Source organism: Lampris incognitus, chromosome 3 (genome assembly GCF_029633865.1).
Source record: "Lampris incognitus isolate fLamInc1 chromosome 3, fLamInc1.hap2, whole genome shotgun sequence".
In the NCBI taxonomy this organism is placed as follows: Eukaryota; Metazoa; Chordata; class Actinopteri; order Lampriformes; family Lampridae; genus Lampris; species Lampris incognitus.
The window spans coordinates 97,648,978-97,674,232 of NC_079213.1; the positions used below are offsets into that span (position 1 = coordinate 97,648,978).

The following is a 25,255-nucleotide window of genomic DNA, read 5'->3' on the forward strand; positions in this document are numbered from 1 at the left end:
CTTTTCTACTATTAACTTTATATGAGCTAAGTGATACTTTAACAAAATTAGGTTCTTAGTCTCAAGACTAAATAATCAAGTAGCCCTCAACAGTATTTTTAAACATGTAATATAATATAATATAATATAAAAACATTTAAAAAAATGGTCTAAGCATCGGCTTTGTGTCGATGCAGTTGCCCACTGGGGACCAGGGGTTCGCGCCCCGGTCTCGTCAGATCCGACTATGGCCGGACTCGATGAAGCAGCAATATTGGAAATGCTGTCTTCGGGAGGGGGGCGGAGTCGGCTTGTGTTCGTCACATGAATGCATCTCTATGTGTGTCGGAAAAACAGTGGTTCGGCCTGGATTCGCCTTGTCACGAAAGTGGCAAGACTGCCGGCCGGAGAGACACAGTTGGCGAACGCATGCAGGGTGGGTGTTTTGAATTAAAATAGGGGGATCGATTGGCCACTGAATTGGGAGAAAAAGGGGAAAAATAACTAAAATAACTAAATAAATATGTATATATTTATATATATATATATTTTTAGCTTTTTACATTTTAGGTGATGTTAGTGCTGCACAGCTTCTCAGCTAATAATGTGTTTAACGGTTTGCAGGCTGTGATGGCCTGGCGGCCTGTCCAGGGTGTCTCCCCGCCTGCCACCCAGTGACTGCTGGGATAGCCTCCAGCATCCCTGCGACCCTGAGAGCAGGATACGCGGTTTGGATACTGGATGGATGGATGGTTTGCAGGTTCTGTCTTGCTCAAGGACACTTACAGGAGACATGGCTGGGAGTTGAGCCTTTAACCTATTTGTTTGCATCTCTGCAACCACTAAGCTGCCCTCTTTTGACCGCCCCATCCCTTTTCAGAGACATGGCCATTAAGTCCTTCTCCTCCGTTCAAATCTGTCTGTCAATTCCCAAAGCTTTGACCAGTTTGTTTGGAAGGGTTATATTTGACCAAGTCTAATTGATTCATATTAGGGAATAAGTAAGTGTTACTCATTCACATTAGCGAGATCCCTGCTCAGTAGTATCCCAAATTAACACTTCTGCTCCACATTGACTAAAATATTTCAGCGCAGTTTCTCCCCGTGCCACAATGCAGTGAATATTTTCTGGGAGAAAAGACATTTAAAACCTCAATATTGAATGTGTTATTCACCCAGAGTTTATTTAAGTATGGAAGATGGTGTGTATGTATGTGTGTGTGTGTGTGTGTGTGTGTGTGTGTGTGTGTGTGTGAAAGAGAGAGGGAGAGAGAGAGATAGAACGAGACAGATACTGAGAACACGAATGAGAGGGAAAGTAAGAGAGTATTCATGAGAGAGAGCAATTAAAAGAGAGAGAGAGAGAGCAAGAGAGAGAGAGAGAGAGAGAGCGAGACAGAGTGAGAGAGGGACATGGGTGGAAAGCTGGAGAGAAAGAGAGAGAGAGAGGGAGGGAGAGATAGAGCGTGTGTGACCTTGTCGGCCTCCCAGACAGCCTTCAGAGAACAGTGATGACAGGAGGAATTAGTGAAGCAACACAAACCAGCAAAAATAGCCCCTCTCCTCTCCTCTCCTCTCCCTGGCCTAGCCTTAAAAGAGATTCCTGATTATTGCCTCCCTTTGCAAGCGAAGACGACATTTTCTAGTGAGGCAAGAAAAAAACACATCAGTCAAAAGCCTTTATAAACCATACAGTCGAGGAGTTACTGAGGTCTACAGCCACAGACAGAACACCAGGGTTAATAACCCAGCCAGTGACATATGGGGGACAGAGAGAGTGTGACTGCGAGAGGGAGGAAAAAAGAGAGAGGGGGGAGAGAGGGGGAGGGAGGGAGAGAACGAGAGAAAGGAACACATCTGGACGGGGATTAAGACAGCTAAAGAGGCTAAAAAAGGAGGAGGAGACAGAAGGATAGGCTTAGTGATGGCTACAGAGAGAGGGGAGGGGGAACAGGCAGACAAACAGGCAGACCGTACAGACAGAAAAACAGACAGACGGGTCAGTTGGGGAGGCAGATAGGGTAAATTGAGTCAGCAAGAAATGTCGTTTTCTTACTTGAAAGAAGCCCGGGGGCATGGGTCCACCTGGCATGCCATCGTTTGGGGGCATGTTACCCATCACTGGACTGGGGGCTGCGGCTGCACTCTGGAAAACACAAGCAACTGCAACATCAACTCTCTGCCCGGCCTGGGACAGGAACAGACAACTCGCTGGGGCAATACAGCAAACTTTAAGTGACGTCCCAGGTATGAAGATCTAGAGTCACCCTGAACTGATTTTTTTCTTGCCCCCCCCCACCCACCCTAACATCAACTTGAAGTCACCTCAAGTTGTGCCCTGCTCTCTCAGACAGGCAGAAAGTGGACGCTTGCTCATGACTGCTTTGGCTGCCACGTTCAGATGGACACGGTGCTCGAAACCCAAGTGGTGAATGTACGAGAGAAGTTAAACGAAGACCACATTTTTTTCACATCAGACCATGGAGCCACAGAACAGGACGTTTCTGGTCTGTTTAACACTCATTCTATTGGAATGGGGTTTGAACAGCAAACGGCATGCCACCCCCCCACCCCACCTCCCTCTCTTGCTCGCTCTCTCGCTCTCTCTCTCTCTCACACACACACACACACACACTGCATAAATAAGTGTATTAGCATAACTGTTACCCTCTAAATGTTGTATAACACCACACAGTCATACATGCACACAGACAGCACCCTTCTCTTCCTCTCTGCCCCTCCCCCACTGTAACCAGAGCGTTTCTCTGTCTCGCAGCCGCAGAGCAAACAATCCCACCATCACTCCATCCCTCGGCTGACCCCCACGGCCCAGACACTAACTAGCAGGCCCCGGGGCTCCGGGGCCACGAGGCAGGGTGCGCGTGCGCGCGCGGCACAACGCACACACACACACACACACACACACACACACACACCTGTTCTAGTTCAAGGGTGCGAAGCAGAGGGATCCCGAACAAAACATCAGAGCCCAGACATGTACATTTCCACAGCAGCTAGGCACAAAAACTCAGTGAAGAATGAGTGGGGGGGGCAGAGAGAATGAAAACTAGAGAGAGGGAGGGAGAAAGAGACAGAGCGCGAGAAGACGACTGAAAGCCTAACAGATGGGCAGACAGAGGCACAGTGGGCAAACAAGACAAACAGAGAGAAAAAATATATAGTAGGGGACAACAGACAGCTAGACAGAGAGACACATTTCTTTATGGGCACGTGTGATGAAGAGTCAGACTGAGAATAAGAGTGTGCTTTTCCAGCACGGGCAGCTGAGCCAGATAACAGACAGGAGAGGCAGAATACTCCTTATTTAGCCCACAACAGAAAATAAAGAGAGTCAGTGGCAAGGCTAAAGACACCCCTGTGGTTTTCCACCTCCTTCTGTCTGAGATCTGGCCATGTGTTGACTATATCAGTCACTCCCTGCCTCAACAGTGGACAAGCATGGGGAGAAAGCAGTTAAAGTATCTGGTAAGAGGTTAAGAGAAAGTTAGAGAGAGAGAGCAAGGAAAGCGGGTCCCAGCAGGAACACACAGCCTACCCCGCTGGCCTTGTAGATAGTTGAAGGGTCCGGCTTCTTTGCTAGCCGTGCCACTGGCCTCTACTTACGGCTGGTGGCATTAACGGTTTTTTTTGTTTTGTTTTTTACCATTTCTCAGTCCAACTTTCAAAAATGTGAAAGTTGACATGGCTAACATAGTGGCAAGCTGACAAAATACTAAAATTAATGCTTATTTTTTGTTCCATATACATGTCTCTGATGGGTATCTATAGGAAAAAAAATATCTGTTTACCCATAGTCCAGCCATGTACTTTTAAGAATATGGCTTCAATATCGGCACTTTTAAATGTGGTTGGTCTCAGGGAGCATAGCCACAGTAAGTGGACTGGAAGCGCGGAGTTAGGGAGGCTTGTCGGATGGGACAACTAAACCCCATTGTGGTATCTAACAAAAACACAGGTGGGATCCTAAACACTGACCCCCCCCCCCACCCGTCAAAAATAGTGTGTGATTGAGCTCTGTAATCCAACAACGGGAAAACTGCAACACTGCATATTGATGCTCAGGTAAACACACACACACACACACACACACACACACACACACACACACACACACACACACACACACACACACACACACACACACACACACACACACACAAAAGATAGCCAGCTGTGGCTCTGCCTCAGAAGGCTTTACAGCTCAGCTCATCTGCATTACTGCATTATCTACTGAGGAATCAGCAGCATGTTGGGAGAGAAAGTAAGAAAGAGAGGGAAAAGAGAAAATGAGAGAGGGAGAGGGAGAGAGAGAGAGAGAGAGAGAGAGGAGAGAGAGAGAGAGAGAGAGGAGAGAGAGAGAGAGAGAGAGAGAGACTGGCCAGAGCAGGCTGACATGGATGAAAGGCAGGGCAGCTTAGGGAAGGGAGGAGGAGGAGGAGGAGGAGGAGGAGGAGGAGGAGGAGGAGGAGTGAACGGAGGTGGTTCTGGCATGTAAGTGTGTGTGTGTGTGTGTGTGTGTGTGTGTGTGTGTGTGTGTGTGCGTGCGTGTGTGTGTGCGTGTGTGTGTGGCTGCAAGGCTCCATAGCACTCAGGTAAGCAGCAGCAAAAGGCCCCTTCTCCTAGTTGCCATGACAACCCCGACCTCAGCTCTTGCTCTCCAGTGCCCATTAAAACCCTCAGGCCGTCAATCATCAGCTTGGCCAGGGAGCAGAGAGAGTGCGAGAGAGAAAGAGAAGGAAGGAGAGACAGAAAGCCGTGAGAGAGAGAGCAGTGAGAGGAAGGAGGAAAGAGTGAAGGAGAGAGAGAGTCATAGGAGCAATAGAAAGGCAAAGAGATATAAGTCAGTAAGAGACAGAGAAAGGAAATAGAGAGAGAGAGCGCGAGAGAGGGAGAGAGAGAGGAGAGAGAGGGAGAGAGAATGGAGCAGAAGAAAGGCTGAGAGAAAGCTCAGTCAGAGAAAGCAGTAGGGAAACGGAGAGACGAGGGTAAGAGAGAGAGGAGAGAAATTGAGATGGAGTTTAAAGAAGCCTGTGGCTTTTTGATAGCTGCCCTGTTTGCCACCACTATCTCCTTCTTTCTTTCTGTGCACACAAACAAACCTGATACCACAATACTGCCACAGAGTTAGCTCCTTACACAAATCACACCTCCTCCCCTTCTTCGTTCCCCATTTCAGTACAACCTCCTACAGTATCCAAAACAAATAGTGAAATCTACTTCTTAGGATAACCGTTGACTTGAAAAAACTATTGCATGCGCAGTACTCATTTGGTTTTAGTTAACCAATGTTAATAGTTGCTCAGCTTGTAGCAAGGCATCTTCATTTACTACACACATCCATATCTACCTGAAACCAAAAATCACTCGCTTGATTGACGACGTGATGTGATGTTTTCACTACTATTGGGACCTCACTGTGTGTCCTCCCCCCAAAAACAGGCATTTTAATGCTATTCTTCATACTTTTGTTAGATTCTGTTGTTTTTTTCCCCAATGTTTTTATTGAAGGAATGGTACAACACAGGTTACATAATGCATCACATTGCCTTTCATTTTTGTTTTTTTCTTCTCCTCCCCCCCCCCCCCCCAACAACAAGATTCCTCTCACACACCCTCTCCAAACACACCTTAGAAGCTGAGGTGTTCACAATACATTTCACAAATACAAGTGTATATTATCACAGCCATACCTCTACACTCTTCTAAGGCACAAGCCCACACATATCTAGAACATGTCAGATGGTTCAGAATACGCTAATTTACAATGCATCAACCGTCCTGTGAGGTAATCAATAAAAAAAAGAGCAAGTGAAAGGGAAGGAAAGAAGCAAATCCCCAACTACAATCAAATGCCTTCATCCAGTGCATAATCCCCTAAAATTCTCAAAATAAGACAAGAAAGGTTCCCATTTCAAGTAAAACTTCTTCACAGATCCCCTCAGTGTACATTTTATCTTTTCTAGTTTTACAAAAAATTACATTACATTACATTACATCCTCCAGCCAAGCAGAAGCAGATGAAGGAGTGGTGGACTTCCATAATAGCAAAATTCTCCTACAGGCCAAAAGTGATGTGAATGCAATGATGTCAGACTAGTTTGCATTTTAAATCCAAAGTTTTCATCTGCTATATCAATACAGCTATAAGTGGGCAAGGTCTTAATGTTAACCCAAGAACCTCATTGATGGTTTTAAAAACCATTGCCCAGTAGTTGTCAAGCTGAGAGCAAGACCAAAATGCATGCACTGGATTGGCTGGCGAGAAGGAGCACCTATCACAGCCAGTGTCTGTCCCAGGATATGTCAGCAAGCCTGGCTTTCCTTAAATGAACCCTATGCAAAACTTTAAATTTTATGAGTCCCAGACTAGAGCATGATAATGAAGAATGAACCCTCTTCAGTGCTTTTGTCCAATGTTCCTCAGTCAGAGCTATACCAAGTTTGTCCTCCATCTAATTTTAATTTTATTTAAGGCTTTGATCTCTTAAAGAGATCAGTTGAGATTATAATACATAGATCAGCCCTTTATCATCAAAGCTAAGAGTGAGTTTTTCCAATACTGTGGCAGGTGAGAGATCAGGAAAAGAGGGAAATTTTTCCTTGGCAAAATGGCAGATCTGCAGGTATTTAAAGAAATTATTATATGAAAGGCCATATTTTTACACAGGTTATTGAAACTATCAAATATGTTGTCAGTGTATAAATCCTTAATACACTTAAGACCATTTAAACCCCATTGTCTAAAGGTTGAGTTGAGTGTGTGTGTGTGGGGGGGATAGATGGTTTCTATGAATAGGAAGAAGAACTGAAGCTCATGTGAACTTACAGTGGTAGCGAAATTGATTAAACATTTTGAGGGTGGAGAGCAGGACAGGACTGGATGTAAATTGAGAGGGTTTCAGTGGCAGGGAGGAATACACTAAAGCTGGACGAGACTAAGAGTGGCAAGACTTTGTCTCGAGCAGACACCAGTTTGTATCTGGCCAGTTGAGACAAAATTGTACCTTTTGGATATTGGATGCCCAGTAATAATGAAACAAATCCAGTCCACCTTACCTCACAACCTCTTTGGTAATGTACTTATTAACCCATGGGACCTTGCTTTCCCAAATAAAGGAGGTTATAGTCTGGTTGACTGAATTAAAAATGACTTGGACTAACAAGCACTGGAACAAATAAAGAAATTTGGGAAGCATAGTCATCTTCATTGATTGTATTCTCCCAGCTATAGTAAGGGGTAGACTAAGCCATCTCTCAAAATCAGCCTTCATTTGGCTAACTTGAGGCATATAGTTAGATTCAAACACAGATGTGAAAGAGTGAGTCTTGCATATTCCTAGATATTTTAAACCATCTTGAGAAAAATTAAAAGGCAACAATCTCTGTCACATCTGTAGGGCCAGGTTATTAATGGGAAAACATTCATTTTTTGGAGATTTAGTTTATAGTCAGATAAAGCTCCAAATTGGCCTAATAATGGCAGAATTGCAGGACCACTATCTATAGGGTTGCTAATATATGGCAAGAGGTCGTTCAGAGATATTCAGAGATACACAGTGTTCTATGCCCCCCTCTCTTAATGCCTTGGAATAACGTTGACTTAAGTGCAACAGAGAGTGGCTCAATTACAATTGCAAAAAGAAGTGGGGACAATAGGTAGCCTTTACAAGTGCCACGTGTTAATGGGAAATAATTGGATTGAGAATAATTTGTCTGTATGTATGCTAAAGGTGAATGATATAATAGTTTAACCCAGGCTACAAATGTTCTACCAAATCCAAAATGTTCTAAGACTCTGAACAAGTATACCCACTCAAAAAGCCTTCTCCACATCCAAAGAAATAACAACCTCTGGCCTTGGAGAAGCATCGGGTGAATAAGCCACATATGCCAGCCAACGGATATTTGTAAAAGAATAACTATTTTTAATGAAACCTGTTTGATCATTTTAAATTATGTTGGGGAGGGGGTGCTCTAAGCGGCATGCCTGCATTTTAGCCAAAGTTTCACATCCACATTCAAAAGTGAGGTAGGGCGGTATGATCCTCATTTAAGTCGGGTCCTTGTCTTTTTTTAAGAAGAAGTGAAATAAATGCCTGTGAAGGGTAGGGAGTAATGAACCATTTTCCAAAGATTCTCGAAACACTTCTAAAAGAACTGGCGTGATCTTATTCTTAAATTTTCTATAAAATTCTGTTGGATAGCCAGGGCCTGGGGTCTTACAACTCTACATTGCCATAATGGCATTATTAATCTAGACCTGTTTAAGAGTCTGATCTAAATCTTCTGCTTCCTCTGTTTCAAGAGTATGTATTTTCAAATTATCTAAAAAACATTCCATATACGTTGTATCTGAGGGGAAATCTGAGGTGTAAGGAGAGGACTAAAAGGCTGTAAAAGTATAATTAATTTCTTTTGGATTGCTTGTTTTGTTTGGATGTGTGTCTCTTATCTGTGGAATAAGTCGTGATGTGGCTTGATGCTTCTGCTGGTGAGCCATAAGCTGGCTCGCCTTGTCACCACATTCATAATAGAAACCACGTGTCCTAAGTATTAATTGTTCTGATTGGTTTGTAGATAGAAGATTGAATTTTGCTTGCAAATTGGCCCGGTTTTTATATAGTTCAGCAGTGGGTGCCTCAGAATATTGCCTGTACAGATCCGAAATGGATTGTGATAAATCTTGCATTTCCTCCTTACGTTCTTTATTGGCATGTGAAGTACAGGATATTATTTGACCTCTCAGGTAAGCTTTCAGTCTCCCAAAGTAAAGAGTATGATACTGACTCGATTTTATTAGTCTCGAAGAATGCGTCTATGTTAGTTGATACAAAACTAAAATTTCTTATTGGAAAACAGGAGGGGGTTAAGTATCCATAAAGGTTGTTCTCTAATATACAAAGGTGTAACATACAAACATAGGTGTAGTATCACAGGCGAGTGATCTAAGTATAGCTGTATATTCAATTTGCCTGGCCATTGGAATAAAGGAGTTATCTATAAAGAAAATATCTAGTCTGAAAAAGGAGTGGTGAACATGAGAAAAGAAAGAAGAGAATTGCTTAGCCGATGGGTTCAAAAAGCTCCGAGGGCCCACATAACCATTTTGTTGCGTTAACAGTGAGAAGGCCTTTGCCACACCAGAAGATATTCCCTTAGAGCTAGACCTATCAAGCAGTGGATCAATAGCAGAGTTCAGATCTCCTGAAAAGATTAGCTGGTGTGTATGTAAATTAGGTATTAATGACAAAACTTTATTTGCAAAGTGGACATCATCCCAATTAGGAGCATAAACATTTACTAAGATGACAGATTTCTGAAAAGGAGATCCAGAAACTATAATAAAACAGCCATTAGTATCGCAGATTACATCAAATGGTGTAAACTAGTATATTGTTTGGTGATTAGATTGACATACCTCTGGACCAGCTATTAAATTTGGACTGAAAAATTTGACCAACCCCTATTTTTTATATTTATATTTGTTTTTAATTGTTTTAGATGACAGAAAACTTTAGCTCTTTTCACAGAACCATTAAGCCCCTTTACATTCCAAGATATAAACCTCACACGATGGCCTCCATTAACATCACCTATGTTAGCCATATTAAAACACATACAGGGCCTGCAATGCAAAACAGGGTGAGGGTACAGGCTGCATGTGAGAACACAAAATGAAAAATAAGTCTAGTCCATTTGTAATGCTCAGAAGAATAAGCTGCAATGGTTATTCCCCAAAACATTCCACCCATCCCATATGAGTAAAAGAAAAAACAATTAACCCCCAAAACCTAGATCTTCAGCCCAAACCGAGGATGATTGCAGGCATTATAAAACAAAAAACTTCAAATGCATTCCCTATACAACTAACACTTTACATCTAAATGAGGGTGGCTCCTTTCTTTGAGATTTGTGTTCTCATTTTTTCTACCTTTAGGGTATATAGGCTAAAGAAAACACAGGTCAAGCAAAATATCAAAAAGAAACTATATCTCAGGAATGCAAATTCCAAACATTAACATTTTATTGGTTGAAAGTTCTTGTTAATCAGATTCCGCACCATGACCGATCAACTCAGTCAACTTCCACAAATAGAAGCCGGCATCAATGCTAAACTTAAGTTTTGTTTTTTTTTTGCAACGTCATTGCTCTACTCGTTCATCTTCTCCTCAGCACGACTAGTGAAACTCTTTGGCCGCCTCTGGTGTATCAAAATAATACATTTTACCTTTATCGGTGACCCGGAACTGGGCAGGATACAAGAGGACGAACCTGACCTCTTTCTTGTAGAGCAGGGATTTCACCTCCCTGAACGCTGCTTATTTTCTCCCCAGCTCCACGCTGAAATCCTTATGGAACACCCGATGCCCATGGAAGTACAGCTCCTGCCTCCATCTGCTGCTGCTGAGGCGATGCTTGTGTTGAAGTTATCGAAAGAGAACCAGGAACACTCTTGGTCTTGTTCACTTGGCTTTCGGAACATTGGATGGTTTAGGTCCGACTCAGTGGGGTTAAGATTCTGTTTCCACCATGGCACACGCTGTTCTCAATTGTTTGTAATAAGGACATTATTAATGAGCGGTGCCATCCCGCCTTTGACCCCTGGTTGTGTTCCCCTTTAGTTTTAATGGTGAAGGCCGGCTGCCTGGTTGCCTGGCCCAGAGACAGTGAGTGAGCAGCTCTATCTTTCCAGTGATCAGACCTTGGCTTCCAGGGGGTAATGGATCTGCTCTTATCTGAGGCCAGACAAGCAGGCCAACACACTGCTACCTGCTGGCCACAACAACACTGATACGACCTTTGGGTGTGTGTGTGTGTGTGTGTGTGTGTGTGTGTGTGTGTGTGTGTGTGTGTGTGTGTGTGTGTGTGTGTGTGTGTGTGTGTGTGAACGCACGCACACATGCGATAGAGAGAGAGAGAAAGTGTGTGTGTCTGTGTTTCTCTCAGATTATAACAGCTCAGCCTGAGCTGCCTGATGTATCAGTTGCCAGGACCTCATCAATCACACACACACACACACACACACACACACACACACACACACACACACACACACACACACACACACACACACACACACACACACACGTTTACAAGGGAAGAGTTTGCAAAAAAGAAAAATGCCCACAAACATACAAAAACATAATGCACGCAAGCATGCACACACACAGACTCGAACACACACGCACATGTGCACACGAGCAGCTTCGTCCAGACCCAGCTGTGTTATTCACGAAGCAGAAATCTGTGTCACAATGTCTGTCTTCTTTTTTAATTCTGCTTCTCTCTCACTCTCTCTCTCTGTTCATTATCACCTCTCTCTGTCCTACTCTCTGTCCACTGTGCTGCCAGAATTAAAAGACATACTGAATACTGCTGAAAAGGCAGGCAGGTTAAAATAGTTGAAGCTAGAATGCGGGATTTTTAAATATTCACACACTGTTGAATGTCCGTGACATTCAAGCCCTTGCCAAACGAGTTCACACAATGATGATTAAGCCTATTACCGCTAGGTAAATCTCTCTGTATTTCGCAGTATATCCGAGTTTTCAAATCTGGTGTCTGGGGCGACATTCCCGTGCTGGCACACCAAAAGTGATACGTTTTACATAAACCACCAATGATTGCCACTCCCCCCTCCCTCCCCAATTGTATTTGGCCAATTACCCTGCTCTTCACATCTGGCTTCCCACCCGCACACACGGCAATTGTGTTTGTAGAGACGCCCAACCAAGCCGGAGGTAACACGGGGATTCAAACCGCTGACCCCCGTGTTGGCAGGCAATGGAATAAACCGCTACGCTATGTGGGCCCACCAATGGTTGCATTGCCAGAGCTGAACTTCCTTGTGACGAAAGCGTCCGCGTGCCTCTGATTGGCTTGCCATCGGGGCTTTCTGCCAGAAAAGGTTCCAGGCTTGGAAACTATGGCGGAAAAACCTAAGAAGAAAAGTTTCTGATGCTCTGGAGAGAAAACAAAACTGCGTTCAGAGGAAGGATTGAAGTAAAAAAAACAAAACAAAGCGATCGACGGTGAGGACAAACACGGATAACCATTGTTGTAGCTTTTCTGGTTGGAGAGCGCTGAAAGACGAGAAGTAATTACTCTCACTGCCAGATGGGGGGGACAAACCCTCCGCACGGCAGGTTTAATGTAAAGGATCGTCCTTGATGAGGCTGGAGGACTACAAGGGGTGTGTGGGGGGTGAGTTTAAGTTCAGCTGAGTGATACTTTAATTAATCAGAGAGTGTGTGTGTGTGTGTGTGCGTGCGCGCACGCATGGTCAAATGTATATGTTTATATTTGTGCCTAATTAGATCTTTGTATGTATTTGTATGCATGAGAATGTATGTGATTTTGTGTGTGTGTGTGTATGTGTGCGTGTGTGTGTGTGTTTTGCAGTGGTGTGGGGCACAGATGAGTGAGCGGTGGGCTGGCTGGCCTGCAGACTGGAGTGTTTGCCACTCTCATCTGGCCTGCAGTGTGTTCTGCCAATGGGAAGCTTCAGCCCCCTTCTCCGTGACCAAGCTGTGGAAATTCCTCGCTACGCCACTCCAGACTGTCATCGACTGCCCCCAGTCCTGCCTGTCTCCGACTTCCCTCATTCTTTCTTCCCGATACTCCATTCTCTCTCTCTCTCTCGCTCTCTCTCACCCTCACTTAGCCCCATCTCTCCATCACTATGAGCCTCCTCAAATGTACGAAGATTCAACTCTATCAAGATCAGCAGAGAGATATTAGTGTGTGAGCAGGACTGCTGGCTGACAGATAGGCCTTGTATTCAGTGGATGACAGATAGCTGCAGGGCTGGCCAGCTAAGAACCCGACTCCAAACATCTCAACATGGAAACACCCCTCCATGACAGCAGCAGTCTCCTACACACACACACACACACACACACACACACACACACACACACACACACACACAAAACAGGCATGTACACAAATATGCAGACTCACGTTCCCACAGTGTGTGTATACACAGAAACATACAAATAGCATACAAACACACACACACACACGAGTTGCTTTCGCCTTCCCATTGCTTCAACAGCTGTTGTGTCAATCAGGTGAATTAATTACCAGTTAACAAATCTGTTTGGGATCCCCCCGCAGAACACACACATGTACCCATGCACACAAATGCAGGCATATTTGCATTCTCTCTCTCTCTCTCTCTCTCTCTCTCTCTCTCTCTCTCTCTCTCTCTCTCTCTCTCTCTCTCTCTCTCTCTCTCTCTCTCTCTCTCTCTCTCTCTCTCTCTCTCTCTCTCTCTCTCTCTCTCTCTCTCTCTCACACACACACACACACACACACACACACACACACACACACACACACACACACACACAAGCTCCCCATGTCCTTCCTCCCCACATTACCTCTGTCTCAGAAGCATCTCCTCCCCACATCAGGCCCCAGGAGCCTGGAGCTGCCTCCAAGCCAGCCAGGCAGCACTCAGAGCTGGAAGCCCAAGGGAGAGGCGCTGGCACTAAGGGACCGTCGCCCCACTTGCCCTGGAGCACCTGCCTTAACTTCCACTGCTGTCTATCAGTCTAACCAATCGACTTCAACTCTGGGGCATGCATAGTGGAAACACACACACACACACGCCTGAAAACACACGGGGACATGCGTACAAACCCAGGCGGCCGTTCACCTGACTACAGACTCTGAGATGAAACAAACGCTGACACACAGACAGTCAGTTCCACCCATCAATTCCTGCAAACTGTGTACATGACGTTACTGATGTGCTGGGATCCCTCTGCGAGAGGGAAGAGGTGCCTCCATAGATGCCAGGCGACATCTTCCGGGGAGAAATACTCATCGTATGACAGACAACACCAAACAAGCAACAACAAACAAAGCTAGGGAATACTTTTGCAAACCACAGAAAAGCTTAGCAGGCACAAAATCGAAATGCAACCTACACACCTGTTCCACATTACAATGTTTGTGGTGTAACGTTTATGTTGGGAGTTTTGAGGCAGTAGCTGGCGGAGGTTAACTACTTTCTGCACCAGGCTTTGGTAATAAACAAAGGTAAGTGAAAGTGACACAAACATGCATGAGCCGGGTAAAATACATGTTACCCTCCAGGAGGGTAATTCAGCAGCTGGCCTCCTGACACCCACAAAAACACACACACACACACACACACACTGAGGCCTTTATTGGCAGTGTCTATAGTTAATGACCAAGGGTTGGCGATGCCCTGCTGCTTGGTCTGTTGACCCTCTCCAACACAGGTCCCCCTTGCTGGCACTAGCCTTTAATTACACACCCATACACACACACACACACACACAGATCAGTAACCCCCCCCCCCATCTGTACGTGGCCTTTCCACTCTCTCATTAGGCCAGTATTGGGCTGCAAGCCACTAGAGGACTGAGGGACATCGTGACCGTGTCATGATAGAAATGGTCCACACTGACACACACGCTGACATAAACACACACACAAACACAGACACACGCAGAAAGACAGAGCCAGACTTCTACATACACTCACAGCCACCAGCTACATGCCTAATTGAATATTATTAATGCTGCTAATTAGAGAATAATAGAATGAATGGAGCTCGAAGACAAAACCCAATGTGATGTATTCAGTCAAAGGTGTGTGTGTGTGTGTGTGTGTGTGTGTGTGTGTGTGTGTGTGTGTGTGTGTGTGTGTGAAGAGAGAGCAAGAGGATGAGAGAGAGAGAATGTATACGTACATGAAAGAAGAGAAAATCTGGGCGTGCACACTTACATATACTGATGAGCCAAAACATTATGACCACTCACAGGTGAACCGAATAACGTCGATCATCTCCAAACAAGGGCACATGTCAAGGTCTGGGTAGATTAGATGCTAAGCGAACAATCAGTTGTCGCAGTCAACATGTTGGTTACAGAGGAAATGGGCAGGAGTAAAGACCTAAACGACTTTGACAAGTGCAAAATTGTTACGGCCAGACGACTGGGTCAGAGCATCTCTGAAATGGCAAGGCTTGTGGAGTGTTCCGGGCCAGTAGTGGTGAGTACCTACTGACAGTGGTATGAGGAGGGACAAACCACAAACTGGTGACAGGGTGTTGGGTGCCCAAAGCTCAGTGATGCACAAGGGCAACAAAGGCTATCCCCTGTCTGGTCCGAACCGACAGAAGGTCTACTGTGACACAAGTCACAGAAAATTTTAATGATGGTTACGGAAGGAATATATCACGACACACGGTGCATCGCACTCTGCTGTGTATGGGGCTGCATCGCTGCAGACCGGTCAGAGTGCCCATGATGACTCCTGTCCACTGTCGAAAGCACCTACAATGGCCACGCATCGGAACTGGACCTTGGAGCAGTGGAATAAGGCTGCCTGGTCCACGGGACTCGTGTATGTGTGTGCCGTTTACCTGGAGAACTGACACCAGGATGCACTGTGGGAAGACAACAAGCCAGTGGAGGGAGTGTGATGCTCTGGGCAATGTTCTGCTGTGAAACCCTGGGTCTGGCCCAGTGGACGTCAATTTGACACGTACCACCTACCTAAACATCGCTGCAGACCAGGTACACCCCTTCATGGCAATGGTATTCCCTGATGACAACAGCCTCTTTCATCAGGATAATGCACACTGCACACATTGTTCGGGAACGGTTTGAGGAACATGATGAAGTGTTCAAGGTGTTGCCCAGGCCTCCAAATTCCCCAGATCTCAATCCAATCAAGTATCTGTGGGATGTGCTGAACCGACAAGTCCAATCCACAGCCACCCCACCTTGCAATTTACAGGATTTTAAGTTTCTGCTCTCAATGTTTTGGTGCCAGATACCAAAGGACACCTTCAGGGGGTCTTGTAGAGTCCATGTTTTGGACAGCTCAAGGAGGACCAACAGCATATTAGGCAGGTGGTCGTAATGTCTTGGCTCTTCAGTGTAAACGATCGTATTTGCACATGTGGACCTGGCACAGAGGAAAAGAACTGGAGCTGAGGAGGAGAGGAAGACTGCTTATCTCTCTATCACACTCGACTTGACTCTGGATCACTGAAATCCCTGACTGGGCAGGGGGTGAGACAGGTGTCCCGCAACCACAGCGCTAAGCCTGTATGTCCAAACCTCTAACCTGTGTTCAGTAGGGATTCAGTCACTCCCATGAGCCACAGGTCAGTGGGGTCTGGAGATCCGAGCCGAGTAGGTAGATCATCCCTAAAGCGACCTCTCCACAGGTGATGGACCAGACACACATGCTCTCTGGTGCAGACATGACATTTAAGCACAAATGCAAAAGTCTGCAAGCCCACACACACACACACACACACACACACACACACACACACACACACACACACACACACACACACACACACACACACACACACACATACAAACACACACCAAAACATGCAGCAATCATGTCTTGCACAGCATTACTTGGACACAAGTTCAAACGCATGAATTCCTGCATATACGAACACGTGTAAACAATAAAGCGCACATTGATGAAATGTGCCAAACCTATAGCCCACATACCATATACACTCCAGCTCTCTAAATGTCTAAACTACAAACAAAAGCTTTAAAGATACTCAAACTTACTCTTACAATGGACTGTTGTGGACTATCTTCAACACACACACACACAAAACATGCATATACCTGTTCAGTCATCTTATCTTAATGAAATGTACCTAACCTACTGCCCCCAACCCCCTTACACTGAACTATACAGTTGGAATGTGCTGCAGCTCAAACTTTGCCAAAGTTTAATAGTATAACATAACACTTTATCAGCGAGACCTCCAACGGGACTATTAAAAATAAAGAGTATCTGGCAACCTTGTTAGCAAAATCTACCTCTGCCTCACTGTTTGGCATTCTTTCGTTCTCTCCCGCTCACTTTTCCACCTCTTTCGAGCACCGCTCACACCGCTGGATTTTATTTTTTACAGAGCTGAGAGAGAGAGAGAAAGAGAGAGAGAGAGAGAGAGAGAGAGAGAGAGAGAGAGAGAGAGAGAGAGAGAGAGAGAGAGAGAGAGAGAATACAAGTGGGGAAGTTGAATGAGGGCCGTACACATTCCATGGTGCCTAGGGCGACACGGTGGACGTGAAAGGCTAATTCAGACGTCTATAGCTCGCAACAATGAAAGAATTACCATACATTATTCTTCCTTAATGTGGTAATTCAGCAAAATGAGCTGAGTAAATACTGTATGGCAGAGAGACTGGGAGAGAAAGTGAAAAGAGAGAAATGCCCACAGTCACTATTTTTGAGCATCTCTTCACGGGCTCTGCTCTACACTACGAACGTAGCGTGCCTGCACATCGATGATGTCATGGGTTTAGAATCTGTCTATAGCCTGATCAGGTTCCATCCATGTTGTGCTGACGGGTGTGTGCTGTTAGTGTTTAGCGGCTGATGGAGACAGACTACACATTTAAAAACATCTCACGCCAGGCTGATTCCCTCACCCCATTATATTCTAGAGATTGTGTGCGTGTAGGTGTGCCTGTGTGTGTGGGCTTGTGTTTGTGTGTTAGGTGCCCAAGTCTGTGTGTGTGTGTGTGTGTGTGTGTGTGTGTGTGCGCACAAGTCAGGCCAGCCAGGAAGAGGTATTCCCATAGGAGCAGTTCTCCTGAGTACCAGACATGGGGGGCATGCATGCGCGCGCGCACGCACGCACGCACGCACGCACGCACGCACGCACGCACGCACACACGCACACACACACACACACACACACACACACACACACACACACACAAGGCCAATTTCCAGCTCTTTTGTGGGCCACCTCCCTCTCAAAAGTCACGAACAATGAGATCAGTTTGGGATACATTGATAATTATGACAGAGACACACTTGAATCCTTCCCACTTGCAGCAAAACAGAAAGGGTTGCTTTTGAAGGAACACTGAAAGACTTATTGGGACTTTCTGCCCTTTTCCTCACATTTGCACATAAATTATAATTGTTTTCAAGCCACGCCCCCTTTATAGAACTCTCCTCAGTCAAGATGGAGGACAAGCTGATTGTGTCTTTGGTTGATACTATGCACCCAAACTGACAGGGTCCGGGTGGACTTCCAAGCACAGCCACAGCTCTGCCTCCGTCGCTGATCCATGATCACAAGATTAGATTGTAAAATAGGGGGCGTCTGAGTGGCGTGGCGGTCTTTTCCGTTGCATACCAACATGGAGATCACCAATTCGAATCCCCGTGTTACCTCCAGCTTGGTCGGGCATCCCGAGACACAATTGGCCATGTCTGCGGTTGGGAAGCTGGATGTGGGTATGTGTCCTGGTCACTGCACTAGTGCCTCCTCTGGTCGGTCGGAGTGCCTGTTCGCGGGGAGGCAGAACTGGGGGGAGTAGCATGATCCTCCCACGCGCTACGTCCCCCTGGCCAAACTCCTCACGGTCAGGGGAAAAGCGGCTGGTGACTCCACATGTATCGGAGGAGGCATGTGGTAGTTTGCAACCCTCCCCGGATCGGCAGAAGTGGTGGAGCAGCGACCGGGACGGCTCGGAAGAGTGGGGTAATTGGCCAAGTACAGTTGGGGAGAAAAAGGGAGAGAGGGGGAAATAGGATGATCCTATAATGAATTTGTTAAATACGATCCAGAAACATCTCACTTTGGTAATAATCTTACTAAGAGCCCAGCATGGTGAGACTTGTATGTCGTACCAGTCGCCATCATACAAAACATCGTTCAATATAAATGAAATCGTTCCATACACATATGTAAGTGTTGGATTTTTTTACATTATTTATCATGCATCATTTGGCTCTTATTGCTGAGCTGAGCCAGATGATCTGGTTCACTAAAAAGAGACAGAATTCCCATCACTCTGACTTAGCTGTCTTCTGTTGGGTCTAGCAAACTTGCTAGAAGCGTCAGTGTAAGCAAGCATGCTTGCCATGACATGGCAAGAAATTGGTTTGTTCATTTTTCAGGCAAGCGATCAAACCCGTGCGAGGAAAGCGAAGTGAGATTTTGCGTCGCATTTGGTTAAAACATGCAGTAAGGTTCCCAATTAACTGTGCTAATCAAAGTCCTGGAGGTGGACCCTATCGTCAGGTGAGAGCCTTTAACCCAGTGGCCTTCAGGACCCAGAAGCAAAACACAAACTAACTCTGTCTCCTGCCAGAAAGCAGCAGCAGCATGAGGAGGAGGAGGAGGGACAGCAAACCACATTCCCAAGACAATGGAGGGTCTGTGGAACTGCCTGAACCTCTGAGGGCCCAGGGGCACAGAGAGGCGAGAGGGAGAGAGAGAGAACGAGAGACAGACAGACACAGAGAGAGAAAACGAGAGAGAGAGAGAGAAAGAAACACACAGAACAAGAAGTGGAAAAAACCCTCAAAAGTAAATAAAAGTGGAAAAAATGAAAAGAAAGTATGGCCAAAGAGGGGAGGAGGTGTGAGAGAAAGGGAGTGTTGGCACTGTTGTTTGGAAGTGATAAGAATAAAATAGGATAAGGGGTAGAGAGACGGGGAGCCGGCTTCAACAACACAGGGACAGGGAGACGGTAATAAAGAGAGGCAAAGAGACAGGAGAGAGTGAGAGAGAGAGAGAGAGAGAGAGAGAGAGAGAGAGAGAGAGAGAGAGAGCGCAAGGCCACTATTAAAAAAATGCTAATCCTTCTTGCATAGTTTATGTGTGTGAGTGTGTGTGTGTGTGTGTGTACTGTGTGGGCTTTAGGATCACCATGTCTCTTACATGAACTTTTTCAGTGGGCGGTTGAGACAGGCTCACCACAGAGGACTAGGCAAGAGTAAAGGTACAGCGATAGTGAGAGCCAAAGAGAGACAGATGGACAGACACACAGACAGACAGAGAAAAACAAAGAATCACACATGCTCCATAAAACACTACTCGGCCCTTCCACCCAGCATGCTGTCTCCAGGAGCATAGCAGCAAACACTAAAAGCCACCTTCAGCTGCAATTGCCCTACCTCACCCCCTCTACTGCCTCCCTGCCCGGGTTCATCGGGCCACCCAGCCTTTGTCTGTTGCCAGGACTCAGAGAGGAGCATGAAAGACCACCCTGCCTCCCTTAGCCAACTTCAACCTTCGAACCCATGTTCCTCTTTACACACCATCCCGCCTACCTGCCCTACTGCTACTAGTTACTCTTCAAGGGCACCCAAACTGTCAGTTCTTTGAAGGCACACTGGGTGAGTAACGTCCCAACTAGGACCCATTGACCTGCGAGCTACCAGCTGACAAGCTCCGAGAGCTCAGTAAGGGCCAAAAATACAATTATTTTTGACAATAATGGGATCTATTTGCATTCTTGCTTTCCGTAAACTATTTGAGTTGACAGGCAGCGTAGCTCATAGCTTGCCGTAGCTTGTTGACAGACACAAGGCTCCCTCAGTGGGGTGAATGGTGGGATGAACAGGAGGGGGGGGGGGGGCGATCATTCAGGAATGATTTAAACCTCCATTTCGGTGACTTGGCCCTTTCATCATACATGCCGGACAAGACAGCGGTTCAGCTAATTCCCATCCAGCCGTTCAGAGGTCACAGAGCTGACACTTCCGGGGTCATCTCTGCACTGCTGTTAAGACAGCGGCTGGTAAATATTTACTCTGGAGGAGCCGCGTGACAGAGAGGAGATGGGGGGGGGGTAGGAACAGAGTGGATGGGGATGGAGAGGGGGCGAGGAGAAATTGGGGGCTAGACAGGAAGGAATGGATAGAAAAAAGGGGGAAAGGAGCAGACAGAAGGTAAAAAGGCACAGAGGGGGGTAAATTTTTTTTATTTTTTTTAAAACAAGGAGAGAGGCAAGATTTCCATGGACCACCTCACTTACTCTTAACACAAGCATGCATGTAGGCAGACTAACTCTCACCAGCACTGCCATCAATAAATAAATAGAGCCTGACAGAAATATCCCCTGCATAGCCTCACCCAACATAGCACAGCAGTGGCACGCACAGAGAGGGAGGGAACCAGAGAGGAGAGTGCAGACACATGCAAGCAAACACACACACACACACACACACACACACACACACACACTGGGGGTTTCACAGAATAGTTGACTATCAAATCCACTAGTGGACACTGTGCATAGTTGTAGACTAATCGTTCATCCGTGGTTTAAGCACTGTGCAGCAACAAAGCAGTGGAAATGCATCTGCAGCAGGTATGCAGCTGGGAGCGCTGTGAGAAGGTGGACGTAACTTCGGTCGATGGTGAACTTAAGATTTGTTTGAACAATCATTTTCTACATTATGCCATGTTAAATAAACAGGATTTAAAGGTATTTAGAGAAGGAAAGACTCCCGCGATCCCTGCTTTTCAGTTTACCGTGTTATGTGGTGACTTTAGTGACGGCAGCTGTTGAAAACACGAACAGAACACGTAGTGTCCGCCTCCTAAAAGCCTTTAATTATACTGTAATCAATTTTAAATGCAGACTCATTTGCGTTTCATATCTACGCTAACCATTTACGTAAGTTGCATTGTGCTCAGCAGGACTCATTCACGTCTCGTAACGTTTCTTATGTGGAAAATAAGCCGCAGCTGGCAGTGCAGCTGTATTTTACACCATTATCCCCGATCGGAAAGTGACCCATATTCAATCATTTAACCTGTAACATTACGTCGAATACCTCATTAGGCGCTAGCTGCTCTGCTAATGCTAATGTTTTTCCCCACAATAAAAGTAGGATATGTGAATGCTTCTCGTTGGCGACACTGTTTAATTTACGTAAGGTAGGGCAAAAAAGAACCAGACTAACGCACTATATATATATATTATTAACATTAATTTAAGATAATCTAAGGCTTTTAGGCTTTTAAATTGTTGCCGTCACCATGACAACCATGGATGCACTCGGCTGAAAGTCAACAAAACACGGTTAGCAGAAAGCAGTCGCGTTGTTACTGCAGTCAAATAGTATCCGGCTCAGCAGGCTTGCAGGGGGTTTAGTCCAATCAGATTACACCTCATTTGTAAACAGCGTCTCAGAGCCAATCGAGGACTATGCTATTTCATCTGCCCCCAGGTTGGTCCCACCTATACATTAGTTAACCCTTTATTGGTTGTATTTGAGACCTTTTTTCTTTTCCCCCCTTTTCTCTCCAATTGTACCTGGCTAATTACCCCAATCTTCCAAGCCGGGGAGGGCTGCAGACTACCACATGCCTCCTCTGATACATGTGGAGTCACCAGCCGCTTCTTTTCACCTGACAGTGGGGAGTTTCGCCAGGGGGACGTAGACGTAGCGCATGGGAGGGTCACGCCATCCCCCCCCCCTCCCTGAACAGGCGCCCCGACCGACCAGAGGAGGCGCTAGTGCAGCGACTAGGACACATACCCACACCCGGCTTCCCACCCGCAGACACGGCCAATTGTGTCTGTAGGGACAGACGCCCGACCAAGCCACAGGCAACATGGGGACTTGAACCAGCGATCCCAATGTTGGTAGGCAATGGAATAGACCGCTACGCTACCTGGACGCCCCCGTATCTGAGACCTTTTTGACGAGAACTGATCGTTGTTATTGGTTAAAAATAATTTAAAAAAAAAAAAGGTTTCAGATACGGTTATAAGAAATATGATATATCTCCCGCAATTAATTGTCTACTTTTGGGGAGTGGCTGACGACTGCTAAAATGCAGCAGTGGTGAATGCCCTAACACACAACACACACGTGCACACAAATGACACTAACGAACACAAAACCAGCTAAGAAGCATCTGAGAAATGCAGAAACAGAAGAGAGATGAGAGGGACAAGATAGCGATGGACAGAGACAGCGTGAGAGTGTGCGAAAGAGAATAAGATAGGGGAGGATGAGGGAAAGAGTGAGGGAGAGAGCAAATGGATAGATTGAGAGAAGAGAGAAAGATTGTCTATTCCTTTTGTTCGGAGCAGGTCTCCAGTCACGGAGCCGGTAGACAGGATTAATAGCCGGGGTGAAACGTGCTTACTGTTCACTCCTGTTTGCTGGGGGTTTGTTCTTTTCTCTCTTGCTGTTCCTGTGTGTGGAGCTGGTTCCTGTTAATGCCCCCCCTCCACCCCCCACCTAACCCCTGTAACCCATCCCCCAGCCAGACTCCTTCCCTACCCGACCCTCGACTCCCCACCCCCACTGACAGACCCAGCCAGGCTGTGTAAAACTGTGAGGTAGACACACACACAAACACACACACACACACACACACACACACACACACACACACACACACACATACTGCAACCCCCTATCTGAGCCCCAGCTCTCCTTCTCCTGTCTCTCCTTCTCAACTTCTGGTTCTGATTTTGGAAACGACCTCCTCTTGTTCACCGTTTCCCCTTCCACTCAATTCATCTCTCTCTCTCTCTCTCTCTCTCTCTCTCTCTCTCTCTCTCTCTCTCTCTCTCTCTCTCTCTCTATGTTTGTGTGAGCATGCATACGTGCATGTGTGGATGTGTGTTTGTGTGTGCGCGAGCATGCCTGCGCACACATGTGTGAGCCCAAGTGAGTTTCTGTCTACTGAAAGCGGATACACTAACACATGCATTCGCAGCCTGAGACATTTAGGCCCCCTTGTGTGAGTTATGGTCACACACACACACACACACACACACACATATACATGCAGACGTGCACAAATGCACATGCTCACACAGCGTGCAGCAACCGAGATCATATTCATGGAGACACATGCTCCCCCTCTTCAGTGATTAGTCTAAATATGCCAGTGATCACAGAGCGGCAGGAAGACTCGGCACACATGGAGATCTACAAACACACATGCACGCATGCACACACACACACACACACATAACATCCTCTCTTTGCCCCTATACACACTTTTCATGAGCTGTGTCCTCCCCAAGCAGTGCAGGCAGGCTGCCAAGCTACACACAAACATGGTGCATTGCATTTCACAGCCGTTCTGCAGGTACAGTAATGCAAACACAGGACAACATTTCAGCCACATAGGCGGACCGTGCTCTCGGTCAGGAGCGGCGCTTCTGTGAGTCAGATCTTTTCAGATCAGTTCACACTGGGAGGAGAGAAGAAGAAGTAGTAGAAGAAGAAAAAAACCCTCCACTGGCAGCTATTGTATCTGCTTCAGAGAGTACAGCGTAGTGCTAAAACATATTGCATGCATGCTAGGTTGGGTAATGACACTATATACCTCCCAGTCTTCCAAGTCTTGTTGAGGTCTGCAGTGCACAGTTTACTACAACTGCTGAACAAAGCTAGACCGCTTCTTTCCTTCTATTCTTTTCTCGGGCTCTTTGTGCGCAGCATCCTCCTTGCAAGGTTACATTTCCCGCTCAACCAGCTCAGTCCCGCCTCGTCACTGGACGACATTATCTGCCAAATTATGCTTTTCACTGTCCCTCTCTCTTTTTCTTACCTTCCCTCTTCCCACTTCTGTCCATTGTCCCCCCCCCTTTTTTTTCTCCCCCAATTGTACCCGGCCAATTACCCCGATCTTCTGAGCTGTCCCGGTCATTGCAGGGAGGGCTGCAGACTACCACATGCCTCCTCCGATACACGTGGAGTCACCAGCCGCTTCTTTTCACCTGACAGTGAGGAGTTTCGCCAGGGGGACGTAGTGCCCCAACCGATCAGAGGAGGCGCTAGTGCAGCGACCAGGACACATACCCACGTCCGGCTTCCCACCCGCAGACACGGCCAATTGTGTCTGTATGGACACCCGATCAAGCCAGAGGTAACACGGGGATTCGGACCGGCGATCCCCATGTTGGTAGGCAATGGAATAGACTGCCACGCTACCTGGACGCCCCGTGTCCATCGTTTCTTTTTCTCCACCCCTTTACCCGTCTTTTGATTACAAAATCTTCTGAAAACTTATTTCTCTTTCCCTTGGGTTTCCGTCTCTGTCTTCCTGAATCCAAAACAGCTTTCTGTCTCATCCTGAAAACAGCAAGATGCACAAAAGTGTTTCAAAAACCAGCAAATAAAAAGAAAATATATATACATATATATATATATATTTCAAAAACCAGCGGCACGCCACGATTTGACGTCACAGCTGAAAACGAACGCAACCGAATGTGAGGCTTTGAACCACGATGGGGATGCGTTCACAATCAACTGGAGTCTCTGCACATGCGAAGTGCAGCGAGCTGACAGCGATATTTCGTGGCATCTCTGCGTTTCTTTTGTGACACATTTGAGAGCTGTTGAATATCGCCGCATTTTAAAAGACACTGACCTCACATCGCTGTGAAACTGAGGGGGAAAAAACTTTTACAGTGTGATACTCCCTCCGGCAATGCAAGGC

The 25,255-nt window shown here is 46.2% G+C and overlaps 1 protein-coding gene across 1 annotated transcript in view; it reads right to left on the minus strand.

The window, feature by feature from the left end:
* The window catches only part of ssbp4 (single stranded DNA binding protein 4), a 95,145-nt gene that overhangs the window by 8,031 nt on the left and 61,859 nt on the right, over window positions 1-25,255 (minus strand). The window contains exon 5 of the mRNA XM_056276881.1: window positions 2,036-2,125. Within this exon, the coding sequence (XP_056132856.1) occupies window positions 2,036-2,125 (90 nt within the window). The remainder of the gene's footprint in view (window positions 1-2,035; window positions 2,126-25,255) is intronic.